The sequence below is a fragment of the Thalassophryne amazonica genome, chromosome 18 (genome assembly GCF_902500255.1).
Source record: "Thalassophryne amazonica chromosome 18, fThaAma1.1, whole genome shotgun sequence".
Lineage (NCBI taxonomy): Eukaryota > Metazoa > Chordata > Actinopteri > Batrachoidiformes > Batrachoididae > Thalassophryne > Thalassophryne amazonica.
Window position 1 is genome coordinate 51,773,110 of NC_047120.1, and position 24,818 is coordinate 51,797,927.

The 24,818-nt window shown below is 39.3% G+C and overlaps 2 protein-coding genes across 3 annotated transcripts; both read left to right on the top strand.

Annotated features, from left to right (window-relative positions):
* Window positions 1-788: 788 nt before the first annotated feature.
* cabp5a (calcium binding protein 5a) lies at window positions 789-5,825 on the top strand. Its single transcript, XM_034194293.1, has 7 exons — window positions 789-948; window positions 1,079-1,128; window positions 1,455-1,485; window positions 2,655-2,798; window positions 2,899-3,008; window positions 3,094-3,241; window positions 5,794-5,825. Exons 1-7 carry the CDS (start codon window positions 909-911, stop codon window positions 5,820-5,822), a joined length of 552 nt encoding a protein of 183 aa, XP_034050184.1. The 5' UTR covers window positions 789-908; the 3' UTR covers window positions 5,823-5,825.
* An 8,892-nt stretch (window positions 5,826-14,717) lies between these two features.
* On the top strand, window positions 14,718-22,682 carry nif3l1 (NIF3 NGG1 interacting factor 3-like 1 (S. cerevisiae)). 2 transcript variants are annotated; one of them, XM_034194291.1, is made up of 7 exons: window positions 14,718-14,834; window positions 16,803-17,251; window positions 17,372-17,525; window positions 18,478-18,601; window positions 18,782-18,920; window positions 22,025-22,108; window positions 22,255-22,682. In XM_034194291.1, the coding sequence occupies exons 2-7, from the start codon at window positions 16,897-16,899 to the stop codon at window positions 22,437-22,439; spliced, it is 1,041 nt and encodes a 346-aa protein (XP_034050182.1). In that variant the 5' UTR covers window positions 14,718-14,834; window positions 16,803-16,896; the 3' UTR covers window positions 22,440-22,682. The 2 variants fall into 2 exon arrangements, with proteins under 2 accessions (XP_034050182.1, XP_034050181.1); XM_034194290.1 differs by having other exon boundaries at window positions 14,816-14,834; window positions 16,636-17,251.
* Window positions 22,683-24,818: the final 2,136 nt, after the last annotated feature.

The following is a 24,818-nucleotide window of genomic DNA, read 5'->3' on the forward strand; positions in this document are numbered from 1 at the left end:
CTAATAGTTGTTCCCTTTGTTTGAAAAATGGAGCAGAGAGGCCGATTGTCATCAAAATTAACAAGTGTGCAGGGATTTTTTTCTGAATAATTGGACAATAATTGCAAATTCATGTATGTTTTTTGGTACTTAATGTATACTTTCAGATCTTTGATCTGCTCTGCTATTTGGTTGGTTCAAACCCCATCACCTGACTCCGACTGTAAATTTAACCATACGTTTAAAAATGCAACAGCACAGAAATAATGTCGATGTGATCCAGCAGATCATAATACACTCTGAAATACCCAACAGAAGTGAAAAGTAAAACCAGAATTATAGAATAGAATGCCTGGCTGAGGCTGATACCAGATCTTTTTGTGGGCACTACAATTAAGCATTTCATGGCCTTTCGTGTACCTATGTTGCTTGTCAGCATTTTAAAGTATTAATTTAACAGGCAAAGTCATAATGAGCAATGTCATGAAAAATGTAATTAGAACACTGGGGTTGGTGACCTTCTGACGTTACCAGAGGTCAATTCAAAGTTATTTCCACATCTGAAAATAAACCCAAGCAGTACTGTAGTAACCAAAAGATCAGACTTCCCTCATTATTTATAAAATGATTTGAATCTGCAGGATTAAATCACATGATACAGTGTCTGTCCTCCAGTTGCATACTCCTCCCCAGAGGAATATAACCCTGAATGTGCTGCACCTCCCCTCACACACACACCCTCCTGACATCCCATCATCCTGTATACACAGGGTGGTCGTATACAGGTGTTCCTGCTGAAGAGTGACATCAGGGAATCAGAGAAGAGGACCAAGTCACAGAAGCAGACAGGAAATATTTGCTGTTCTTTTTATTTCTTGGTTGTTTGTGTGGCTGCACTCATCGGGTGGTGATCACCTGAAAACACTTGCATGATGCATTTGTCTGATGACCAAAAATCACCAGAAGAAGGTGAGAGCAAATACCCTTTTCATTTTTTTTTTCTTCAATTACGAAGAAGTAAATTGTGATCAGAATATTTGGAAATCTCAGTAAGTGCACACAGGAAATGTAAAATTAGTAAGTGTGTTTTCTCTTGCAGATATTAATTTTGGGGCTGCCTGCATATTCCTTCGTGGAGGGAAACACATAGTAAGTGCATGAACAATAATCTGTGTTCATGATCTTTGCACATTTCTGTGAATGGCTCATTGGATTATAACAGAAAGATTTCCATATAAAATGTGAATAATTTTGGCAGAGATGATATTTGCTAAATTTGTGCATCCACCTTATCTTTATGTGCCTGTGACACGAATCAACTGCAAATAAACCCATAAATCAGTAATAAACAGTTTTCATATATTCACATACTCTTTTCTTGCATTTTTTTTAGTAATTGCTATTTTCTTGGTATCATTGTAGGGTAAATATCAGTTTAATATATTGTAAATAACCTATATTTTTTTCTTGTGCAGACAAGAGAATTGGCTGAAGATGAGATTGATGGTAAGCAAAACTCACATTATCTTTATCTTTGAATTGCATGATTTTTGAAAGTGATTTACATACTTACTGTAAATGTCCCACAGTGATGCTTATGTTACTTTTTATATTAAATATAGTTAATATGAGCTGCCATGTAAGTCATAATTCTTAGTCTCTAGGACTGGGATAGGAGTCATACAACCAATATATTGGCTGTTGTTCGATTCCAGGTTTGTGTTTCTTTGTCCTTATGGAAAGACACTTCATCTGCATCATCTTAGTCAGCCCAGCTGTAAGTGGGTACCGGCCTGGGCTGGAGAAGCAGCCTTCGGGAACTGATGTCTCATTTAGTGGGAATCGTTGACTTTCATACTCTTGACTCTGTAACCAGGGATCAGCACCAGCCCGATGGGATTCAGGGCCTATACAGGACTTCAGGGTCAGATCAGGTTGACCAATATATGCTGTTGGATCACCGAATCCACCACACTATGGATCAACGTTAATGGCAACCACTCAGGCAGACAGCCAGTCCACCTCATCCTCAAAGTAGCATCTATCTACCACAGCCAGGTGGAATCCAGTTGCGGTTGTTGAGACACCTGGAGAGTCATGCCACATGGTCAAAATGTCATAGCTGATGTTTCCTCACAAAGCAAGTGATGCTCCTCATCTGAGTCTCTCTAAGTAACCGTTCATTTGACACAAAGTCATTTCGGTGGTTCCCAAGGATCTTCCAGAGAGACCTAGAACCAATAACACCCAGTTGTCATCTTAGATCAATGGTTAGTATCCATGTCTCAAAATCATACAGTAAGGAAGCGCCAGCACTGTAAAGACTTGGATATTCCTTCTCCTGCAAAGAGCGCTGCATCACCAAACACCTCTGTTCAGCGACCTTGTGACTCCAAAACACAGAGGACCCAGAGATGTGAACATCAATGCCAATATAAGCAAATCTCTCAACAAATTCAACTGTTTCACTGCATACAGACTTCTGATGGCCATGTCCAGGATTTGGACACAAGCCTGGTAAAGCAGGACAATTCCTTATAACATTAAGGTTTGGGATGATACAGATAAAGGGTCTTGTCTAAGGACACAAGTGGTATTTGTACGACCCCTCGTAGTGTTCATGTGAACTATTCTCCTTAGTCACAGGCATTAATAAATGTGTTATGTCTCTGCAGAGCTGCGTGATGCGTTCAATGAGTTTGACAAAGACAAAGATGGGCTGATCAGCTGTAAGGATTTGGGGAACCTGATGAGGACAATGGGCTACATGCCCACTGAGATGGAGCTGATTGAGCTGAGCCAAAACATCAACATGAACCGTGAGTCTTCACTCAATGCAAATATAACAAACAGTGAATAAACTTTAACAAAGGGTAGATTTGACCTTTAACGTCTGCCACCTTCTTGTTTTCTTTCCAGTTGGTGGCAGAGTGGACTTTGAGAACTTTGTCAACTTGATGTCCCCAAAGCTTCTGGCAGAAACTGCAGGGATGATTGGAATGAAGGAGCTCAAAAACGCTTTCAAGGAGGCAAGAGTCTGACGCATTCCACTTGCCAGATTGTCCCACTTACTCGCTGTATCATATGTATTAACAATTTTGTTTGTGTTGTTAGTTTGATGTGGACGGAGATGGAGAGATCACAACGGAGGAGCTGCGGTTAGCCATGTCCAAGCTGATGGGGGAGCACATGAGCCGGAGAGAGATAGATGACATTGTAAAAGAAGTGGACTGCAACGGCGATGGCACTGTAGACTTCGAAGGTACAAACCGTCCTGCAGTTACAGTAGCATAAACATCAATAATAACTTCACATCTCCAGTAGGGGTGTAATGATGCAGCTTGAAATTGTGATAATGGTATAATGATGCCTGTATCGAATCCGATTTTTTGTTTTAAATTAGTATCGGGATATAATGTAATGTCAACTACTGCACAGAAAAAATAACAACCACTTGCAGAAGAATCCTAAGTGATTTATAAAATATACATATAGGAAACAGATAACATCAAGGATTACAATTTATGCATCAGAATAGTTTGTTTCTTCAAAGTTGAAACATTCACCACAGATTACGTTCTGCATAAAGGATCATACTTAAAGTATACTTCACTTACACTCAGAGAAAAATCTAAGTATACTTGCTGTGTACTGACACGTATAGGGAAATTCTGGGTATACTTACCTTATTGTTGTATATTTTTATCATAAGTTTTGTTGTGCTTTGAAGTTGATGGTCTTGTCTAGTTAGTGAGTTGGACTTACAAGAGCATAGTTTTGGTTCCAACCCCTGTCAGACAAGAAAATGACTAAGGTTCCTTGGATAGATGTACTTTTATAAACTAAAAAGTATGTAGTGTGGAAATTGTGATAGCTGAAAGAAGGAACAACAATTTCCATTTTGACAATGCATCAGTGTGCCACTTTATTTCTTTATTTCTCCTTTCTCTCTTATTTCACACAATTCACAGACCTTTATACAGCTCGATCCTGCCCGTTAACAATACAGGGGTCCCAACAGGAAAACATTAAAGAATCAGCGTTTTGTCACATGCCTGACAGGAACAAACATTAAAGGGGCCGAGAGGCTTTGATATGTACTTCACACATGTCAACGTGTGACCAAAACAGAATACAAATCAGAACAGGAATACACATCAACAAAATGGTAGTTCTGGCTGGGACACATCAAAGAATCAAAGAGGCCGATACACTCTGAGAACAGGAATCAGCTTTTATATGCATAGCAGGGATACACATTGTTGAGACAGCTTTATGTGCATATGTTGTTATGTGTCGGACGCAGCTCGGAGAACCGACCAGCATTTGAAGGACCCAGTATGAAATAAGCAGAGCACGGTACAAAGGCTAACTGAATTTAATACATAACAGTGATGTGATACAAAACAACAAAAGAGTGTGCGGTCTGGCGTGGTGGTGATACGGTGCGCTCCCAGCAGCGCTAACGGTCCGGAGCCAGAAGCCGTTCGGACCCAAGGACCCCGCCGACACCCCCCAGGTGGCCGCAACAAACCGAGTCTGTGAAAGAAGGAACCATTATGTGAGTCCACACTCTACACACAGAGAGACCACTCAAAGGTGTACATAAACAGCAAACACTTCCTGGCTTAATTACTAATCAGCTTCCCAACCTGCAGGCATGGAACATCCAGTTCACAAAACTCCACTGCAGTGGAAGCCGATACATGACTAACGTACAGCTCAATATAGTAAGGTGTGAGGGACACCACATTTACTGACTGTATAAACGTTAGTCACAAAATCTAACGTACCTCAGGAAGTGTGCTGACGAGCGTGAGACCTCACCCCCTCCTCTTTCACAGACCGTGCATCAAACCCTGGACGTTCTCTGCATCCACTGATGATGAGATGGCTCCCGAGATGACGATCTCACCCGTCTGGTCACAAGGTCGTGTCTCTGGCAAATACACACTGTATACTCCAGTCTTAAATGCCACCATGTTCCAATCCATATAGATGCACCACAGCTGTGAGTCCTGACGAGCCGCAGGTGATCAGGGTGAGGTCCTGATAACCTCAGCTACACAGCCACTCAGTCCCAAATGCAAGCCACCTGGAAGGAAAACCAAAAGACAGAAACAAAAAGGCAGCCAGGCCCCCCCAGCCATACAACATATGTAGTGGGATGAAGGTCCCAGATCTTGATTCAAAAGACATTCCCGCTTGCTTGGCTAATGGGGAATTCCCCTTTGGCTGACCTGGTAGAGGAATGGTCTTTAGTGCGAGCCGTCCGGGTTCGATCCCACCGCTGTCCCGGCCACAAAGGTCCTGCGTTCACAATCTGGCATCACGAACAGGATGTGGGTAGTCACAGAACATGCTTAAATGCACCTGTGACTTCAGGACGAAGTCAAAAATGGTGGGGTGATATGTAACGGGATGAAGGTCCCGGGTCCTGATTCAAAAGACGTTCCCACTAGCTTGGCTAACGGGGAATTCCCCTTTGGCTGACCTGGTAGAAGAATGGTCTTTAGTGCGAGCCGTCCGGGTTTGATCCCACCACCGTCCCATCCACAAAGGTCCTGCGGTCACACATAGAATACACGTTGCCAATACAGGAAAACTAAGTATGCATGCCTCGGTATGGTGAATTATATCCACAATGCACATTATGTGTTGAATGTCCGCTACAGTAATTATTACCTAAGTGCACATATGGTGTAGTGTAAAATGAGTTGTGTTGTGTTTATTTAATAAAATAAACTTTAAGTATACATTTTTAATAAAAGGTGTCAGTTGAAATCAAAATTGTTCTGTTGTTCTTACCTGCAGAATTTGTCAGAATGATGTCCCGGCAGTGACAACATGAATCAAGAAAGAAGCTGTACTCCATGCTGAGGAACATATTTGTAAGAAACAAACAACAATGAAAAATTTCTCACATAGAAACTGTGTGCAAAATGCGTGCATATTCTAGTCTTCTGGTTTTATATGCAAAACTCTACAATCTTTTAGAAATGTGATAATATGTGAAGTTGTGTATAAACAATTCTAAATTGCATTATTGCATTATGGTAAATATGAAGAAAAAATGTTGGGAGAAATGTTTGTCATGGTCATGATATGCATTCATTATTTTTTATGTTTATTAATACCTCAAAATAATACCTGATTGGGTGAATTCAGTTCCATGTTCAGCAGGATTTCCATCCAATAAATATTGCATATGATTTACTGGATGGAAATCCAGTAAATCATGAACAGGATTTTTGTTTGGTTTTGTTTTTTCATATTGTTGAACATCACAATATCTTTCTGTATTTGCACATATAATATGATTTCATTGTGAATTCTGCAATAAATCGACTGCCATAATATTAACAGTAGGTTGCATAATACTGTAGATCAATGCAAAGATCTGCAGATTGCATGTATGAAAGAAAGGATTTGGAACCTGTTTTCTTGCGTCAGTGTGACAGTGTGGCAATGGAATGATCAAAGGATAATGAGATTGCATGACCAGCTGTGAAGTTATGAGAATGCTTTCCAGAAATGCTCACATCAAAATTTAGACATCATCACTCATATGTAATGGATTTCTCTGTATTAATTGGAATACAAAAGTAAAAAAGTGAAGAAAAATGGAGTGCTTGTGGTGAGATTTTTTTTCATTTTGCATAATGCAGTTTAAGCAATCCTTTGAATTTTTGTGGGATATGACACTACAAATTTAACATTACATTTGTGGTAAACCTTTTAACATTATCAACAATTTATGGAGCTTATATTAAAAATTGCATGTACTTGTAAAGAATTTGTATTTTTATTAATGTCATACTCAAAAATATAAATGCAACACTTGCTATTGTTCCCATTTTACCTCCTTGAGCAGAGCACTATAATCAGTTGTGTGTGCGCGCGCTTGTGCACAAAATACAGAATAGGTATATTTAAAAAAACAGCTGGATCGCTTTTCACTAAACTTGAGTGGAATATTATCTAGATTAGTGTTTCCAGATGATTAACTGTTGAAACAGATTGGCCAAAGGTCAAGGTCAAGCAAAAAAAATAAAATAAAATAAAATAAAATTGCCCCCCCCCCCCCAAACAAAATCATGTTTTCCATAATATTATACCTCCACTACAGATGCAGCTAGAGAATTGATCAAAAGCTCATATTAATCATTAAAATATTTGTAATCAACTCTTGACTTTGTGATAAAGTTTATAAAAAAATATAATAAATTAGAAGTGTGTAGGTATGCATCAGCCCCCTGGTGTCTTTTTTCATTCATACATCGAATTAAAAGACGTAAGATTCATTTTATCTACACAAAAAGCTTATTTATCAAATTTTTTCCTCAAAAATTTGTTAAAATCTGTTTTTGTGAGCAATTCACTTTTGCCAGATAATCCATCCACCTGACTGATGTGGTATATCAAGATGCTGATTAAACATGCATGATTATTGCACAGAGCAGCCTTCGTCTGGCCATAATAACTGACCACTCCAATATTTGCATTTTTATCACACAACAAACCTCGTGCCACACATCATATATTTTGAGGGAACATACAGCGGGCATGCTGACTGCAGGAATGTCCAGCAGAACTGCTGTCCATGAACTGAATGTCCATTTCACTTCTATAAGCATCCTCCAGTGTTGATTCCAACCAGTCACACAACTCTAAACTGTATAACCACACCATCCCATAACCTATACATCTGGCTTATTCAAGATGAACTGCACATTTTAGAGTGCCCTCTATTGGTAGTGAAGTGCTCACTTACTAACATAGATTTGAACAATTTTGCAAACATATTGATGCATAAATAAACCTTTAACCCTCAAGATACCAAGCCATTTTAAGGACTAATATGGTAGGTAATTACAGAATCAAATATTGAAGAACCAGTGACTCGCAAATATGCCAAGACTTTAACACAAATCCCATCAGTCAACCTTTGTGACAATCATAAGCTATTTTCTTCCTCATTCTGGGCATCAAGAATCAGTCTCAATGCTTGTGCAGCTGTAAATCTTGCTATTCTAGCTCTGTTGGCTTCCTTGCAAAACAGTAAAATATAATAACTAGAGTTGGCAAATTACAATACCATCTGAACCTATAATGTCGAACATTTCATAGATCTTCCTGGGGGGTGGGGTCATAAGTGACCCCGCACAAGTTTGGATTATACTTGCCACACGGATCGGCTTATCCTTGCAAAATTCTATGAACAAATGCAGGACAAATAGACTGAGAAATTCATGGTAGAAAACTTTTTTCCAATTAAAATTAGAAAAATGGTGCACAAAAATATATGCCCAGGATCATAAATGACCCCACTCGGTCACCTGAGGGTTAATATGCATAGAAGAAATATTTTGCTTCAACTCCTGCAAAATGTAGTTTTGTTGAGTGTCATTGAAATGGTACTCTTTTTGTTTGTACCCGACTGCAAAAATATATTTGTTGCTTCACATTTACACCAAAATATTCACTTTTGTGTTGTCGTTAATCTTCTGTGTTAGATGTGAGATTAAATATTGGAGTTGACCTTGACAGACAATGGACATCAGCCAGACAGTGATGATTACACGACAAACTGGGCAGGAAGTCAAATGGATGGGCAGATGGAACATCAGGGATTACATGTGCCAGTTTAAAGTGAAGAGACAGAGTAATAAATCAATGCACCTCAACGGGTGTGACAGAGATGTGTTTGGAAAATCCATTTGGTGACAGTAGTGCAAATATACTATAAACACATAGCTACAAATAGTTACGCAGAGACCATAGGGGAAGTTTATCTTATAATGTATAATCATTACAGGTTTTAAAAACAAATAGCTGTGGCCCTGGCAGTCTAGCTGGCCTAGGCTATGGGAATAAAAGAAAGTCAATCAATCAATCAATCAACTTTTTTCTTATATAGTGCCAAATCACAACAAACAGTTGCCCCAAGGCGCTCCACACTGTAAGGCAAGGCCATACAATAATTATGAAAAACCCCAACGGTCAAAACGACCCCCTATGAGCAAGCACTTGGCCACAGTGGGAAGGAAAAACTCCCTTTTAACAGGAAGAAACCTCCAGCAGAACCAGGCTCAGGGAGGGGCAGTCTTCTGCTGAGACTGGTTGGGGCTGAGGGAAAGAACCAGGAAAAAGACATGCCGAGAAGGGGGGCAGAGATCGATCACTAATGATTAAATGCAGAGTGATGCATACAGAGCAAAAAGAGAAAGAAACAGTGCATCATGGGAACCCCCCCACAGTCTACGTCTAAAGCAACATAACCAAGGGATGGTCCAGGGTCACCCGATCCAGCCCTAACTATAAGCCTTAGTGAAAAGGAAAGTTTTAAGCCTAATCTTAAAAGTAGAGAGGGTATCTGTCTCCCTGATCTGAATTGGGAGCTGGTTCCACAGGAGAGGAGCCTGAAAGCTGAAGGCTCTGCCTCCCATTCTACTCTTACAAACCCTAGGAACCACAAGTAAGCCCGCAGTCTGAGAGCGAAGCGCTCTAATGGGGTAATATGGTACTACGAGGTCCCTAAGATAAGATGGGACCTGATTATTCAAAACCTTATAAGTAAGAAGAAGAATTTTAAATTCTATTCTAGAATTAACAGGAAGCCAATGAAGAGAGGCCAACACGGGTGAGATATGCTCTCTCCTGCTAGTCCCCGTCAGTACTCTAGCTGCAGCATTCTGAACCAACTGAAGGCTTTTTAGGGAACTTTTAGGACAACCTGATAATAATGAATTACAATAGTCCAGCCTAGAGGAAATAAATGCATGAATTAGTTTTTCAGCATCACTCTGAGACAAGACCTTTCTGATTTTAGAGATATTGCGTAAATGCAAAAAGGCAGTCCTACATATTTGTTTAATATGCGCTTTGAATGACATATCCTGATCAAAAATGACTCCAAGATTTCTCACAGTATTACTAGAGATCAGGGAAATGCCATCCAGAGTAACGATCTGGTTAGACACCATGCTTCTAGGATTTGTGGGGCCAAGTACAATAACTTCAGTTTTATCTGAGTTTAAAAGCAGGAAATTAGAGGTCATCCATGTCTTTATGTCTGTAAGACAATCCTGCAGTTTAGCTAATTGGTGTGTATCCTCTGGCTTCATGGATAGATAAAGCTGGGTATCATCTGCGTAACAATGAAAATTTAAGCAATACCGTCTAATAATACTGCCTAAGGGAAGCATGTATAAAGTGAATAAAATTGGTCCTAGCACAGACCCTTGTGGAACTCCATAATTAACTTTAGTCTGTGAAGAAGATTCCCCATTTACATGAACAAACTGTAATCTATTAGACAAATATGATTCAAACCACCGCAGCGCAGTGCCCTTAATACCTATGACATGCTCTAATCTCTGTAATAAAATTTTATGGTCAACAGTATCAAAAGCAGCACTGAGGTCCAACAGAACAAGCACAGAGATAAGTCCACTGTCCGAAGCCATAAGAAGATCATTTGTAACCTTCACTAATGCTGTTTCTGTACTATGATGAATTCTAAAACCTGACTGAAACTCTTCAAATAGACCATTCCTCTGCAGGTGATCAGTTAGCTGTTTTACAACTACCCTCTCAAGAATCTTTTAGAGAAAAGGAAGGTTGGAGATTGGCCTATAATTAGCTAAGATAGCTGGGTCAAGTGATGGCTTTTTAAGTAATGGTTTAATTACTGCCACCTTAAAGGCCTGTGGTACATAACCAACTAACAAAGATAGATTGATCATATTTAAGATTGAAGCATTAAATAATGGTAGGACTTCCTTGAGCAGCCTGGCAGGAATGGGGTCTAATAAACATGTTGATGGTTTGGATGAAGTAACTAATGAAAATAACTCAGACAGAACAATCGGAGAGAAAGAGTCTAACCAAATACCGGCATCACTGAAAGCAGCCAAAGATAACGATACATCTTTGGGATGGTTATGAGTAATTTTTTCTCTAATAGTCAAAATTTTGTTAGCAAAGAAAGTCATGAAGTCATTACTAGTTAAAGTTAATGGAATACTCAGCTCAATAGAGCTCTGACTCTTTGTCAGCCTGGCTACAGTGCTGAAAAGAAACCTGGGGTTGTTCTTATTTTCTTCAATTAGTGATGAGTAGAAAGATGTCCTAGCTTTACGGAGGGCTTTTTTATAGAGCAACAAACTCTTTTTCCAGGCTAAGTGAAGATCTTCTAAATTAGTGAGACGCCATTTCCTCTCCAACTTACGGGTTATCTGCTTTAAGCTACGAGTTTGTGTGTTATACCACGGAGTCAGACACTTCTGATTTAAAGCTCTCTTTTTCAGAGGAGCTACAGCATCCAAAGTGACAACCTTGTTTCAATGCAACTTCAGTGACACACCTGCCAACATTTGACATTACGAATTTGGGACAGCCATGCCTGGCGGCAAGTGTCAATGGCGCGAAGTGTAACTAGGAGGGCCCAGGGGCATGCCCAGACCCACACAACTGTGGGACTAATGGGCATCCCACACACACACTCATGTGGGACACAGGACATGGTGGTAAATCCCGCCCAATGCGGGATGGTTGGCAACTCTGCTGTTGTGCCCAGGGACAACAGAGTAAAAATGAACTTTTAGCCCTACCCAGTGCAGTAAATGCATTGTGCATTGTCCCTGTTAAATAAAAGATAAAATTAAAACAAAAACACATTGATTAATTCATAAAAAAGTTAATAAGGTAAAATCAGTGCCTGCTCCTAATTTCCATCATGCATGTGATGATGAGATTATTCCCTTCAACAAGCCGAGGCTTGTTCAGGTGGCAGACAGGTATATGTATATATATGACATGACAGGTATAAATAAGCAAAACAAGCCTTTTCTTTTGCTGTGGTTGACCATATTCTGAAAGTGTTTTTGTGTTGCCTGAAGGATAATGAACAGATCCAGATTGGGTGTCCCACTTCAAAGGGGAGGGGATTTTTGGGATGGGTCAACTGGGGGTAAAACTTCCAATCCTGTTGAAAAGTACACAAAAATTAGCCTTCTTCTTATACAGATTCCAAAAAATATATAGTTTGCCCAGTCTATGACCTTCCGGTAAGTGACTGGGAAACGTAGAAAGGTCAGTGCACTTTTGGTCAAGGGTGATATAGTTAAGATTACCCAATCTGAATTATTTTGGTGTTGAATCATAGGTTTTCTGATTTGACAAATTTGCTATTTTTTTTACAAATAAAAAGGCAGCATTCATCTTGAAGCTATGACTAAAGCTTGAAATCATTCACTGGCTTCCAGAGTCAGTGTAAGAGAGTGACAAACTTTGTCCTTATGTTCAGTCAGATATTTGCTGTGGTTGACCATATTCTGAAAGTGTTTTGTGTTGCCTGAAGGATAATGAACAGATCCGGATTGGGTGTCCTACTTCAAAGGGGAGGGGATTTTTGGGATGGGTCAGCTGGGGGTAAAACTTCCAATCCTGTTGAAAAGTACACAAAAATTAGCCTTCTTCTTATACAGATTCCAAAAAATATATAGTTTGCCCAGTCTATGACATTCCGGTAAGTGACTGGGAAACGTAGAAAGGTCAGTGCACTTTTGGTCAAGGGTGATATAGTTAAGATTACCCAATCTGAATTATTTTGGTGTTGAATCATAGGTTTTCTGATTTGACAAATTTGCTATTTTTTTACAAATAAAAAGGCAGCATTCATCTTGAAGCTATGACTAAAGCTTGAAATCATTCACTGGCTTCCAGAGTCAGTGTAAGAGAGTGACAAACTTTGTCCTTATGTTCAGTCAGATATTTGCTGTGGTTGACCATATTCTGAAAGTGTTTTGTGTTGCCTGAAGGATAATGAACAGATCCGGATTGGGTGTCCTACTTCAAAGGGGAGGGGATTTTTGGGATGGGTCAGCTGGGGGTAAAACTTCCAATCCTGTTGAAAAGTACACAAAAATTAGCCTTCTTGTTATACAGATTCCAAAAAATATATAGTTTGCCCAATCCAGGGTTGGGTAGGATTACTTTGAAACGTAATCCAAAAGCAATCAGATTACAAGTAATCCAGGATTACTTTGAAATGTAATCCAAAAGCAATCAGATTACAAGTAATCCAGATGTATGTACATACATACTTTTAATCCACATGTATTCTTTCAAAGTAATCCTACCCAACCTTGGCCCCATCTATGACCTTCCGGTAAGTGACTGGGAATGTAGAAAGGTCAGTGCACTTTTGGTCAAGGGTGATGTAGTTAAGATTACCCAATTTGAATTATTTTGGTGTTGAATTATAGGTTTTCTGATTTGACAAATTTGCTATTTTTTAACAAATAAAACGGCAGCATTGAAGATGAAGATGAAGATGAAAACTGTTTATTTCGAACATTTGATACAACAACAATTACAAGATAGATCAGTAAAGACAACAACAAAAAAGTTCCTACTGTGTACCCAACATAGCATTCATCTTGAAGCTATGGCTAAAGCTTGAAATCATTCTTATAGTAGCTTCCAGAGTCCATGTAAGAGTGAGAGACAGACTTTGTCCTTATGTTCAGTGAAGATGTCCAGACAGGGTTTGACCTGAGGGACTGAAGTGCAAAGAGAGCCTGGTGAGGCCAAAGGAAGGATCAGATGATGTAATGTTTGGTGTCCAAGCTTCACCCTGATCCTTCCATGATCCTCTAACATCCAGCATCAACCTTTATTGCAATAATCCAAAATAATCTCTCTCGGCCACTCTCTGACCCCTGCTCCGATTCACCGTACAGCATGTGGCTTTAACCCTTTGCAGTCATTTCGGACACTGGCAGCGCCACCCTTCCTTTGATTTTGTTTTTGTGTCTGCTGGACATGCCAGGTAATCCTTCTGAGAAGGGACAGATGCATTCTGGGTATCTGTTCGGCCTCCTGGCCCTCATAAAATAATACCCCTTATTAAACGGATCTAGTCATTTCCTGTTAACAGTAATCTGTGAATTAGTTTTATGTAATGACAACAAACCAACAGCTGCTTTTCATCTGAGATTTTTTATCACATATGCAGACCTATCTATCTATCTATCTATCTATCTATCTATCTATCTATCTATCTATCTATCTATCTATCTATCTATCTATCTATCTATCTATCTATCTATCTATCTATCTATCTATCTATCTATCTATCTATCTATCTATCTATCTAATCTTGTTTGAGGTATCAAGTCATTTTTTGTGGTTTTAAAATTGTTTAATATTTGTTAGAAGTGTATATGGAAAAGACTGCTGTGGTTAAAAAAGTCATTTTTCCATCTTTTCTCTTGTTCATTTGTTTGTTTTTGATATTGATTGTTGTTACTGTATTGTTTTAATGTGTTGTGTGTTGATACTTGTTTGTGTGAAGCACATAGGGCTACACAATTATTATTATTATTATTATGTACTTAACATTCCCATGTTTATTTATTTAATTTATTTAAATAAATCAATACATAAATAAAAAATTAGTCTGCTGCTGAACCTGTAGTCTTTCCCTTATTCTGAAAAACCTGCTGCTATATGTGCAGTTGTTTACTCAGTCTTAATCAACCCTCCTTTATATTTTTAATTGGCGATTGTTACTTTTCTACAAGAAAGTAGAGTTTGAATTTGAGGATAAGAAATATTCCTAAAATAATAAGCTTTTAAAAAAAATAGTTCTACACCACAAAAACTTTCCTTTGTCTTCACATTTATTATTGCAGAACAGGAAACACGTGACAGCAAGAATCCAATCAAACGTTTTGTCCCCACAGACGGAAGCCGTGAAGGTCAATTTTCATATACGTAGTTGGTGTTTTTTGTTTGTCCACTGCGTTGCAACGACAGCTACGTTTTGAGACTTCAGTACTCAGAAAGTATGATAACGCACTCATACATTGTTTTGAATGTTGGGTAATGTGACATTGCATAATTGGGCTGTGTCGATTTAATGTGTAGCTAATGTTAGCTAGTTGTGCTGTTAGCCGCGTGCCTAGCCACTTGTATGGGGTTGCCAAGGACTTTAGATCGAGCGCCCTCTGGTGGGTATTTTTGGCCGATGAACATACCGCCGACCTCAATACAAATAAATGTAATTTGGTCACTTTTCAAAGACTCGTCAATAAAGTCAGTTTAATTTACAGTGGTTCATTTCAGGTCAGCTTGGTGTATAAATCCAGGCAGTGGTAGCTGTTAGTTGGCTGTTAGAAGCAATGCAGCCCAAGGTTGTTTTCATCGGGCGGCCAGTCGCGGAGTAGCCCAACAACCAGCCCGGTTATGAATTGGGCTGATACTGGCCTCCATTTTGGAGTGAGATTTCCCACTCCTAAACGACCAATAAGAGAGCAGCACTGGAATTCCCTCTCCTAAACGACCAATAGGAGAGCGCACCACATCAACTTGAGGCTGAGGCATATGCTGACGTCAGCGTCTCGGCTGCCAACCAATCACAGGGTAGGACAGAGGGCGGTGTCTGGCCCAGTTTAGAGCCAGTTGTTGGGCTAGTCGCGGAGGTACGAATTCTTGCCTTCGCCGTAATTGACGTGACTCCGCGGCAACCCATAATTAAAGTACTAAACACACAGTCAACACCAGCTGGAGTTCGGTTGTCAAGATCATACAGTAAAACTGGAAGAACCTCTCTTCCAGTTTTACTGTATGATCTTGACAACCGTTGCATTACATTTGGATTTGGACCTAACCCCAAGACTGATTTACTCCAAGCGTAAACACTTTTACCAGAAACAGACACACTTCTGATGGTTCAGTTTGGCCTGGATCGTACTTAGTTTGGATCCTGGACCCATGTTTTGAAGAGTTGCTATCAGGGTATACATTCATTCCACAAAGTACAGTACAGATCCACAAAGTCAAGTACAGTCAACCTTTGGTTGGTTCTTGAACTCTATGACCTTATCTAACATCTAGATGAACGATCAAAATAGGCATTTCTGGTCAAAATTAATAAATTATAGAGGTCTATGAATAATCATGCATCACTCACTCATCTTCAACTGCTTATCCGAGATTGGGTCGCAAAGGCAACAGCTCCAGCAGGGGAGCCCGGGCCACATTAACGACCTCTGACCGGTGAATACCGAGGCATCCAGGCCACCCTCCTGAGGAAACCTATTCTAGCCGCCTGTACCCGTGATCTAGTTTTTTTTGGTCATGACTCAAAGGCTAAAATAAGTTCAGAAGAATCACTGATTGAGATTTGATGTTTTTGTCCATAGCCATAGTAAAGTTTTAGTTTTGAATAGTGTTCATTTGGGACCCACTAAGATGTTGCAAATAATTTAACTCAAAAATTCAGCCATATACCTGGCTGTTCTTTAGATGGACACAATGTCCACATCAGCACATATGGAAAGACAGACAGGCATTCATTAAACCAATGTTATTTGTTTAGTTATTTATTATAAGTAGTAGTAGTATTTTATTATTTCAGATTTGGTTTGGTAAACATGTCCACCTACTGTCAGTGATATTTATCTTAAGAAACCAAAACAACAACAACAAAAACTGATTTATATTCAAGTTGGACATAATTTTGACAAATATTTTCTCAATATGACTGGATATTAAATTGTACATTTGTGAATTTAAGCCCTAATTAAGTTGGGTATCTTTTATTTTTTTAATGTTTGGATTCAAATTTAGTTTCTCCCCCCACAGGTCTCCCTGATGTTTACTGGATGTCGAAACCTATGTCGGATTCTTTTCCCTCTAATCAATAGGAGAATTTGTACTAGGAAGAGCTTCATCTCACAAACTTCTCCTTGCCATTTTAAATTAACCGTTTCATTTACTCCATCTCACCCTTCTCCTTTTCACCTTCACAGCTTCTTGAGAAGTGAGCAGTCATCCTCCTTGAATCCGTGCTTTCATTTTTCTTCCATTCGCTGCTGTTCTCACTCTGCTCTTCCTACCGGCCAAATGAACCTGAAGGACATTCTACAGGTGATGGAGCAGCTTGCTGCATTGTCACTAGCAGAGTCTTGGGACAATGTTGGCCTGTTGGTGGAGCCAAGCAAATCTCGGCCTATTAAAACCATCCTGCTCACCAATGACCTCACTGACCCTGTCATGGCAGAAGCAGAGGCCATGAGCTGTGACCTCATTATCTCATATCACCCTCCATTGTTTCGCCCCTTCAAGCGTCTGGTTCAGAAAGACTGGAAGCAGCAATTGGCCATCCGGGCTGTGGAAGCTGGGATAGCAGTCTTCTCGCCTCACACCTCGTGGGATAGTGTTAAAGGAGGTGTAAACGACTGGCTGGTTGGAGGACTTGGTAAGTCGTTGTTAAATGATTATAACGTTGTGATCCTTTACTTGACCTCTGTTATGGTCCCTGAGGGTTTTATTTATTTATTTATTTAATCCACTTTTGATATTTGTCTTTGATTCTCAGGCAGTGGTCAAGTGTCTGTGCTGAATCAGGCATTCAGTGGCGCCCCCCATAGTTACAAAGTGGAATTTACAGTGAGAAACCCTGAAGAGCTAAACACCCTTATGGAAGAACTAAATGTGTGCGATTGTGGAACACTACAGTATTCCATCAGCAGGTTGTATGCATGAAATCATACATATATTAGAGCTGCAATTAAAGTACATTTTTAGTCCTTTGGGCCAAGTTCCATAGGAGGAATACCATTAAGATTTGTGTGCAATGTGTGGCGCCCCCTTAGGGGCTTACAAAAGGGTCAAAAACTACATTTGCACACTTTTCAATTTATTGCTGAAATAGTGCTCAGTAACTTTTCCTATTTATCTATAGATTCCTTGATTGAGTGTCTGACACAAATATTTTCATATTTTCATTTACCTTAAATTGTCCTAAAGGTTCTCATGGCCTCCCATAAGGGTTTTAAAAAATTACCATGCACCTATTTTCACATTAACATCAATACATTTTCCTGAAGTTTGGTACAGACATTACTTGGACCACTGTCTGTTAATGGTTAGTCAGACCCGCCATATATATATATATATATATATATATATACACACTACATCCGGAAAGTATTAACTGTGCTTCACTTTTTCCACATCCACATTTTGTTATGTTACAGCCTTATTGCAAAATTTAATAAATTCATTTTTTCCCTTAAAATTCTACTTACAATACCCCATAATGACAACATTGAAAAAGTTTTTTGAAATTTTTGCAAATTTATTAAAAATAAAAAACTAAGAAATCACATGTACATAAGTTATTCACACCCTTTGCCATGAAGCTCAAAATTGAGCTCACGTGCCTCCTGTTTCCACTGATCATCCTTGAGATGTTTCTACAGCTTAATTGGTGGACTTGGGGATACTTCAGTGTGGAGGCATCGACGGGGCTGGTGGTTACATTTTTGCGTGTGAAGCCAGACTGTTGTGGTGAAGTAACTGGGACTGAATTCTGTTAAGAATAATCCTTACAAGCACATTTCCTGGCACAGAGAGTCATTTAATTCCTCTGTTGAATAGTATGATTTTTAATTTTAATTTTAAAAATCTTTACCATTGTAGCCCAGGTAACAATGGGATCCATGTCAGCTTGAGTTGCAGTGACTCAGCGCTGCCTCCCAGTGTTCAGACTCTGTTACGACACAATACTGCAAGCCGGTCACTCAGCATCCTGCAGTTACAAAAGGTACCGCATGAAAGCATCTATCAAGATATTACACACACTAATGTTGAACAGACTGATTAGATTTATTCAAATTAGCAAAAAAGATGAGGAGAAGATTCTTTAACATTACAATGTTTGTGTGAATAAAATCTTAGCTAAGACATGTTGTCAACATGTCAGCATATCTCACACTCTCTGCAGCACCCTCTCCCTGGTCACGGCCAGGGCCGTCTCAGCATTTTGGACAAGCCTATCACCATAGCAACAGCCATCCAGAAACTGAAGTCCCATTTGGGTTTGAGTCAGCTGCGTCTGGCTTTGGGTTTGGGGAAGACACTAGGTGAGAAGGAATTACGGACACATCCACTAACAAACAATGGTATAAATGCTTTGTTTGGGTCAGCAACTGGAGTTTGAATTCCAGTCAGACCAAATCTCCACAAAGAGGTTGTCTTACACAAGCCTGCAAAAGCAACTTGAGTGAGAAAAAACCTTAACAGAACCTACCCCCTATTAGTTGTGGAGATAGCCATATACCAACACAGTGCAGAGTAGCTAACTAAACTCTGTAAGTGAGATAGAGTATCTCGTCAATAGTTTTACATCCTCATTGAAGACAACTTTGGATGCTGTAGCTCCTCTGAAAAAGAGAGCTTTAAATCAGAAGTGCCTGACTCCGTGGTATAACTCACAAACTCGCAGCTTAAAGCAGATAACCCGTAAGTTGGAGAGGAAATGGCATCTCACTAATTTAGAAGATCTTCACTTAGCCTGGAAAAAGAGTCTGTTGCTCTATAAAAAAAGCCCTCCGTAAAGCTAGGACATCTTACTACTCATCACTAATTGAAGAAAATAAGAACAACCCCAGGTTTCTTTTCAACACTGTAGCCAGGCTGACAAAGAGTCAGAGCTCTATTGAGCCGAGTATTCCTTTAACTTTAACTAGTAATGACTTCATGACTTTCTTTGCTAATAAAATTTTAACTATTAGAGAAAAAATTACTCATAACCATCCCAAAGACGTATCGTTATCTTTGGCTGCTTTCAGTGATGCCGGTATTTGGTTAGACTCTTTCTCTCAGATTGTTCTGTCTGAGTTATTTTCATTAGTTACTTCATCCAAACCATCAACATGTCTATTAGACCCCATTCCTACCAGGCTGCTCAAGGAAGCCCTACCATTATTTAATGCTTCGATCTTAAATATGATCAATCTATCTTTATTAGTTGGCTATGTACCACAGGCTTTTAAGGTGGCAGTAATTAAACCATTACTTAAAAAGCCATCACTTGACCCAGCTATCTTAGCTAATTATAGGCCAATCTCCAACCTTCCTTTTCTCTCACAAATTCTTGAAAGGGTAGTTGTGAAACAGCTAACTGATCATCTGCAGAGGAATGGTCTATTTGAAGAGTTTCAGTCAGGTTTTAGAATTCATCATAGTACAGAAACAGCATTAGTGAAGGTTACAAATGATCTTCTTATTGCCTCAGACAGTGGACTCATCTCTGTGCTTGTTCTGTTAGACCTCAGTGCTGCTTTTGATACTGTTGACCATAAAATTTTATACAGAGATTAGAGCATGCCATAGGTATTAAAGGCACTGCGCTGCGGTGGTTTGAATCATATTTATCTAATAGATTACAATTTGTTCATGTAAATGGGGAATCTTCTTCACAGACTAAGGTTAATTATGGAGTTCCACAAGGTTCTGTGCTAGGACCAATTTTATTCACTTTATACATGTTTCCCTTAGGCAGTATTATTAGACGGCATTGGCTTAAATTTTCATTGTTACGCAGATGATACCCAGCTTTATCTATCCATGAAGCCAGAGGACACACACCAATTAGCTAAACTGCAGGATTGTCTTACAGACATAAGGACATGGATGACCTCTAATTTCCTGCTTTTAAACTCAGATAAAACTGAAGTTATTGTACTTGGCCCCACAAATCTTAGAAACATGGTGTCTAACCAGATCCTTACTCTGGATGGCATTACCTGACCTCTAGTAATACTGTGAGAAATCTTGGAGTCAGGATATGTCATTCAAAGCACATATTAAACAAATATGTAAGACTGCTTTTTTGCATTTACGCAATGTCTCTAAAATTAGAAAGGTCTTTTCTCAGAGTGATGCTGAAAAACTAATTCATGCATTTATTTCCTCTAGGCTGGACTATTGTAATTCATTATTATCAGGTTGTCCTAAAAGTTCCCTGAAAAGCCTTCAGTTAATTCAAAATGCTGCAGCTAGAGTACTGAAGGGGACTAGAAGGAGAGAGCATATTTCACCCATATTGGCCTCTCTTCATTGGCTTCCTGTTAATTGTAGAATAGAATTTAAAATTCTTCTTCTTACTTATAAGGTTTTGAATAATCAGGTCCCATCTTATCTTAGGGACCTCATAGTACCATATCACCCCAATAGAGCGCTTCGCTCTCAGACTGCAGGCTTACTTGTAGTTCCTAGGGTTTGTAAGAGTAGAATGGGAGGCAGAGCCTTCAGCTTTCAGGCTCCTCTCCTGTGGAACCAGCTCCCAATTTGGATCAGGGAGACAGACACCCTCTCTACTTTTAAGATTAGGCTTAAAACTTTCCTTTTTGCTAAAGCTTATAGTTAGGTGCTGGATCGGGTGACCCTGAACCATCCCTTAGTTATGCTGCTATAGACTTAGACTGCTGGGGGGTTCCCATGATGCACTGAGTGTTTCTTTCTCTTTTTGCTCTGTATGCACCACCTGCATTTAATCATTAGTGATTGATCTCTGCTCCCCTCCACAGCATGTCTTTTTCCTGGTTCTCTCCCTCAGCCCCAACCAGTCCCAGCAGAAGACTGCCCCTCCCTGAGCCTGGTTCTGCTGGAGGTTTCTTCCTGTTAAAAGGGAGTTTTTTCCTTCCCACTGTCGCCAAGTGCTTGCTCACAGGGGGTCGTTTTGACCATTGGGGTTTTTACGTAATTATTGTATGGCCTTGCCTTACAATATAAAGTGCCTTGGGGCAACTGTTTGTTGTGATTTGGCGCTATATAAATAAAATTGATTGATTGATTGATATCAATTCTGATGTCATTTCACGATGTTGTTCTGTTGTTATAATATGAATCACACCACCGCATAGAAGAGGACAGTCAGTATTTAAAAGAAGCAAAAACAACCTGATTTCTTTATAGGTTCACAACCCAGTGCATGAGTCCACAAGACAAAGAGGATAACGACAAGTAATGAATCGGTCAACTTAATGTTGTTGTGACAGTGATGAAAGTGTTCCGTATATTTCCTGATAACATGACTGCATTCTTAGGAGTTGGAAACATTACGAGGTCATAGTTTGGTGAAATCGAAATGTGACACCACAGAGTCAAAATGGGAGCAGAATCATTGCATGAACAGCATGTGGAAAAGAGTTTTAAGAGTTGACTGTGCATTGATGTTTTACAGAGTCATCCGTGTGCACTGTGGCTGTGTGTGCTGGGTCTGGGGCCTCAGTCCTTAACGGAGTAGGAGCAGATCTCTATATCACAGGTAGGTACGGCTGAGCAAAATCAGAAATTAAGAATTTAATAAATAAATTAAATGGCTTACTTAAAGAGGTTTATTATTTATTTATTTTTTGCTAGATGCGGAATTAATGTGCAGATGTACTGTCAGCGTCGCCTTTGATTTTTCAGGTGAGATGTCCCATCATGAAGTGCTGGACGCCGTGGCAAAAGGAATCACCATTATCCTCAGTGACCATAGCAACAGCGAGCGTGGTTTCCTGACTGTGTTCAGGGAGAGACTGGCTGTGCGTCTCCCTGACAGCGTAACCGTGGTGGTGTCGAAGATGGACAGAGACCCTCTAGAGGTAGTCTGACAGCCATCGAGGTGCCATTACATGACTTCACCTCTGTCGGTACAGATAAACTGCGATTAGGTCAAATCTTCAGAAAAGCAGCTGCTGTTTTTTGTAGTAGGAGGATATAAATTTGTGTCTGGTTATGTAAAACCTTTGGAAAATATCAAACTGTGTTGCACACTTTGATGAAAAACACTTCCTGGGTACATGATGTATGATTTCATGTGCATCTGACATGATTAAAAATGATCATAAAATGGATTTTGGGTGTGTTGGATAAAAATGTCATCAACAATGAAAGTCAAAAATACATACACTTAATCTAAATGCATACAGTGGATTTATTGGTGATAACACATAGTTTTTTTTTTAAATCCTGACACTCTGCCTGGAAGACGCTGAGACCGTGCATCATATTTATCTGTAATATGATTGAAACTGGAATAAGGAGGAAAGACGTACTGGAACAAATCAGTAATCCCCATTTAGTGGCAGTTAGATACTGAAACATCCTTCACATGGCGATACAAGCATCAAGATTTGGCATGAAGGGTTCGGCATAAATCAGTGTTTGAGAAAAACGGCTGGCCACGTGAAAATCCAATATAACGGCCAGGTAGGGGTCGATGAAGAATGAAACAAGGTCAAAATTTAAAGTGCTCCAATCATATTGAAAGCTATACCAAATTATGTGTCTGATCACAAAGATTCCAAAAAGGTATAGTTTGGACTATCTATGACTGATGTTGTGGAGTTATGGGGTAAAAACAGCAAGAATGTAAGAAAGGTCAGTTTCATTTGCACAGGAGTCACAAGTTAAAGTTGCTCCATTTTGGTAGAAAGTGGTGCAAAATATTGGGTTGAACTAATAGGATTAATAAATGGAATAGTTTTGACTGTGTGAATGCTTGGTTTGCAGAGTAATGTCAAACAATGTTGACGTACATTGGATTCTATGGCATATGACGTATGTTACCCTGTAACTTGACAACTAAGCATGACACATGGTGCAAACTATTCCTTTTAAACCCCTATTAACTCAGTTTCAATTTTCATTATTTTCCTTTATAGCCCAAATCAGCACCAAATCAGCTTATATTGCATTAACTCAACCAATAATTTGCATCACATTTTACAAAAATTGGAGCAGCTTTAAACTTTTGACCCCTGTACAAACTGAAACTGACATTTGTCACCATTTTTGCTGTTTTAACCTCAATAACTCCATAACATTCAATCATAGATATACAAATAATGTGTTGTACTTTTCAATATGATTGGAGCATTTTTAAATTTTGACCCCTGTGTAATTCTTCATTGACCCCTACCTGGCCACTATATTGGATTTTCAAGTGGCCAGCACTTATTTCTCAAAACACTGATTATGAAGAACATTCATGCCAAATCTGATGCTTGTATGACCAAGTGAACAATTTCTGGCCAAATGTCATACTTATCTGCTCCACTAATTAGATTAAAAAGCTTGCTGTGTTAGATACACGATCAAGTCAGACATGATGTTCTTCAAGATGTTAAACATTTGTTATTATTTTTTTTTTATAGAAATTCTTGTTCAATTTCCAAATCAAACAACAGCTCGTCCGACCTTTAGACCTCGATGAGTAAACCGAGCTGGGCATCAACCCACTTGGCACATACTTGTGCACCATGAACACTCGGCACACACAGCGCCGGCCCCAAAACTACTTGTGACTAAAAACATAACGGCCCTAATAATTGGCTGTTACGTGGGTTTGAGGCTGGATCACCCCCAACACACCTGTCACTTTGTAAAAACATTTAAAAAAAAAGTCACACTGACCTCACAGCTCTCTCTTGTTTCTTCATGATTGCCTTCACACCTCCACTTCCTTGCTGTCCCATAAGTTTTATTCCCCCATCACACAAACAAATGGGGAAAGAAAACAACACCTAGAACAACATTTTTGCTTGATTCTTCTTCCATCTGTTGCTCTTACTAGCAGGAAGAGTTCACTGTCTGCATTTTTTTTTCTTTTGTCATATCAGTTTTGTGAGAGATTTCATTTTAATGACAGATGTGATGGTACAGGCTTTTTCCTGCTATCACTGCTCGAGCAAATAACACGTTCTTTAAATAATTACCTCAGTCAAGGAGGTAATGTTTTCCTCAGCTGTTGGTCTGTTAGCAGGATTATGTAAAAAACTGCTAAACTGATTTTCTAGAAACCTGGTGAAAGGTTGGAATATGGGTCAAGGAAGAAACTTTTACAACAGGCAATTAAGGGGCAGATCCAGGATTTTTTTTTTCACTTTTTTTTTTAAACAATGTGAGATGAAGTATTTTTCCAACATTGTTCATTCATTTTTCAAGAGATGCTGCACAGATGTTTATGGACAAAATCAGGCATATGCAGA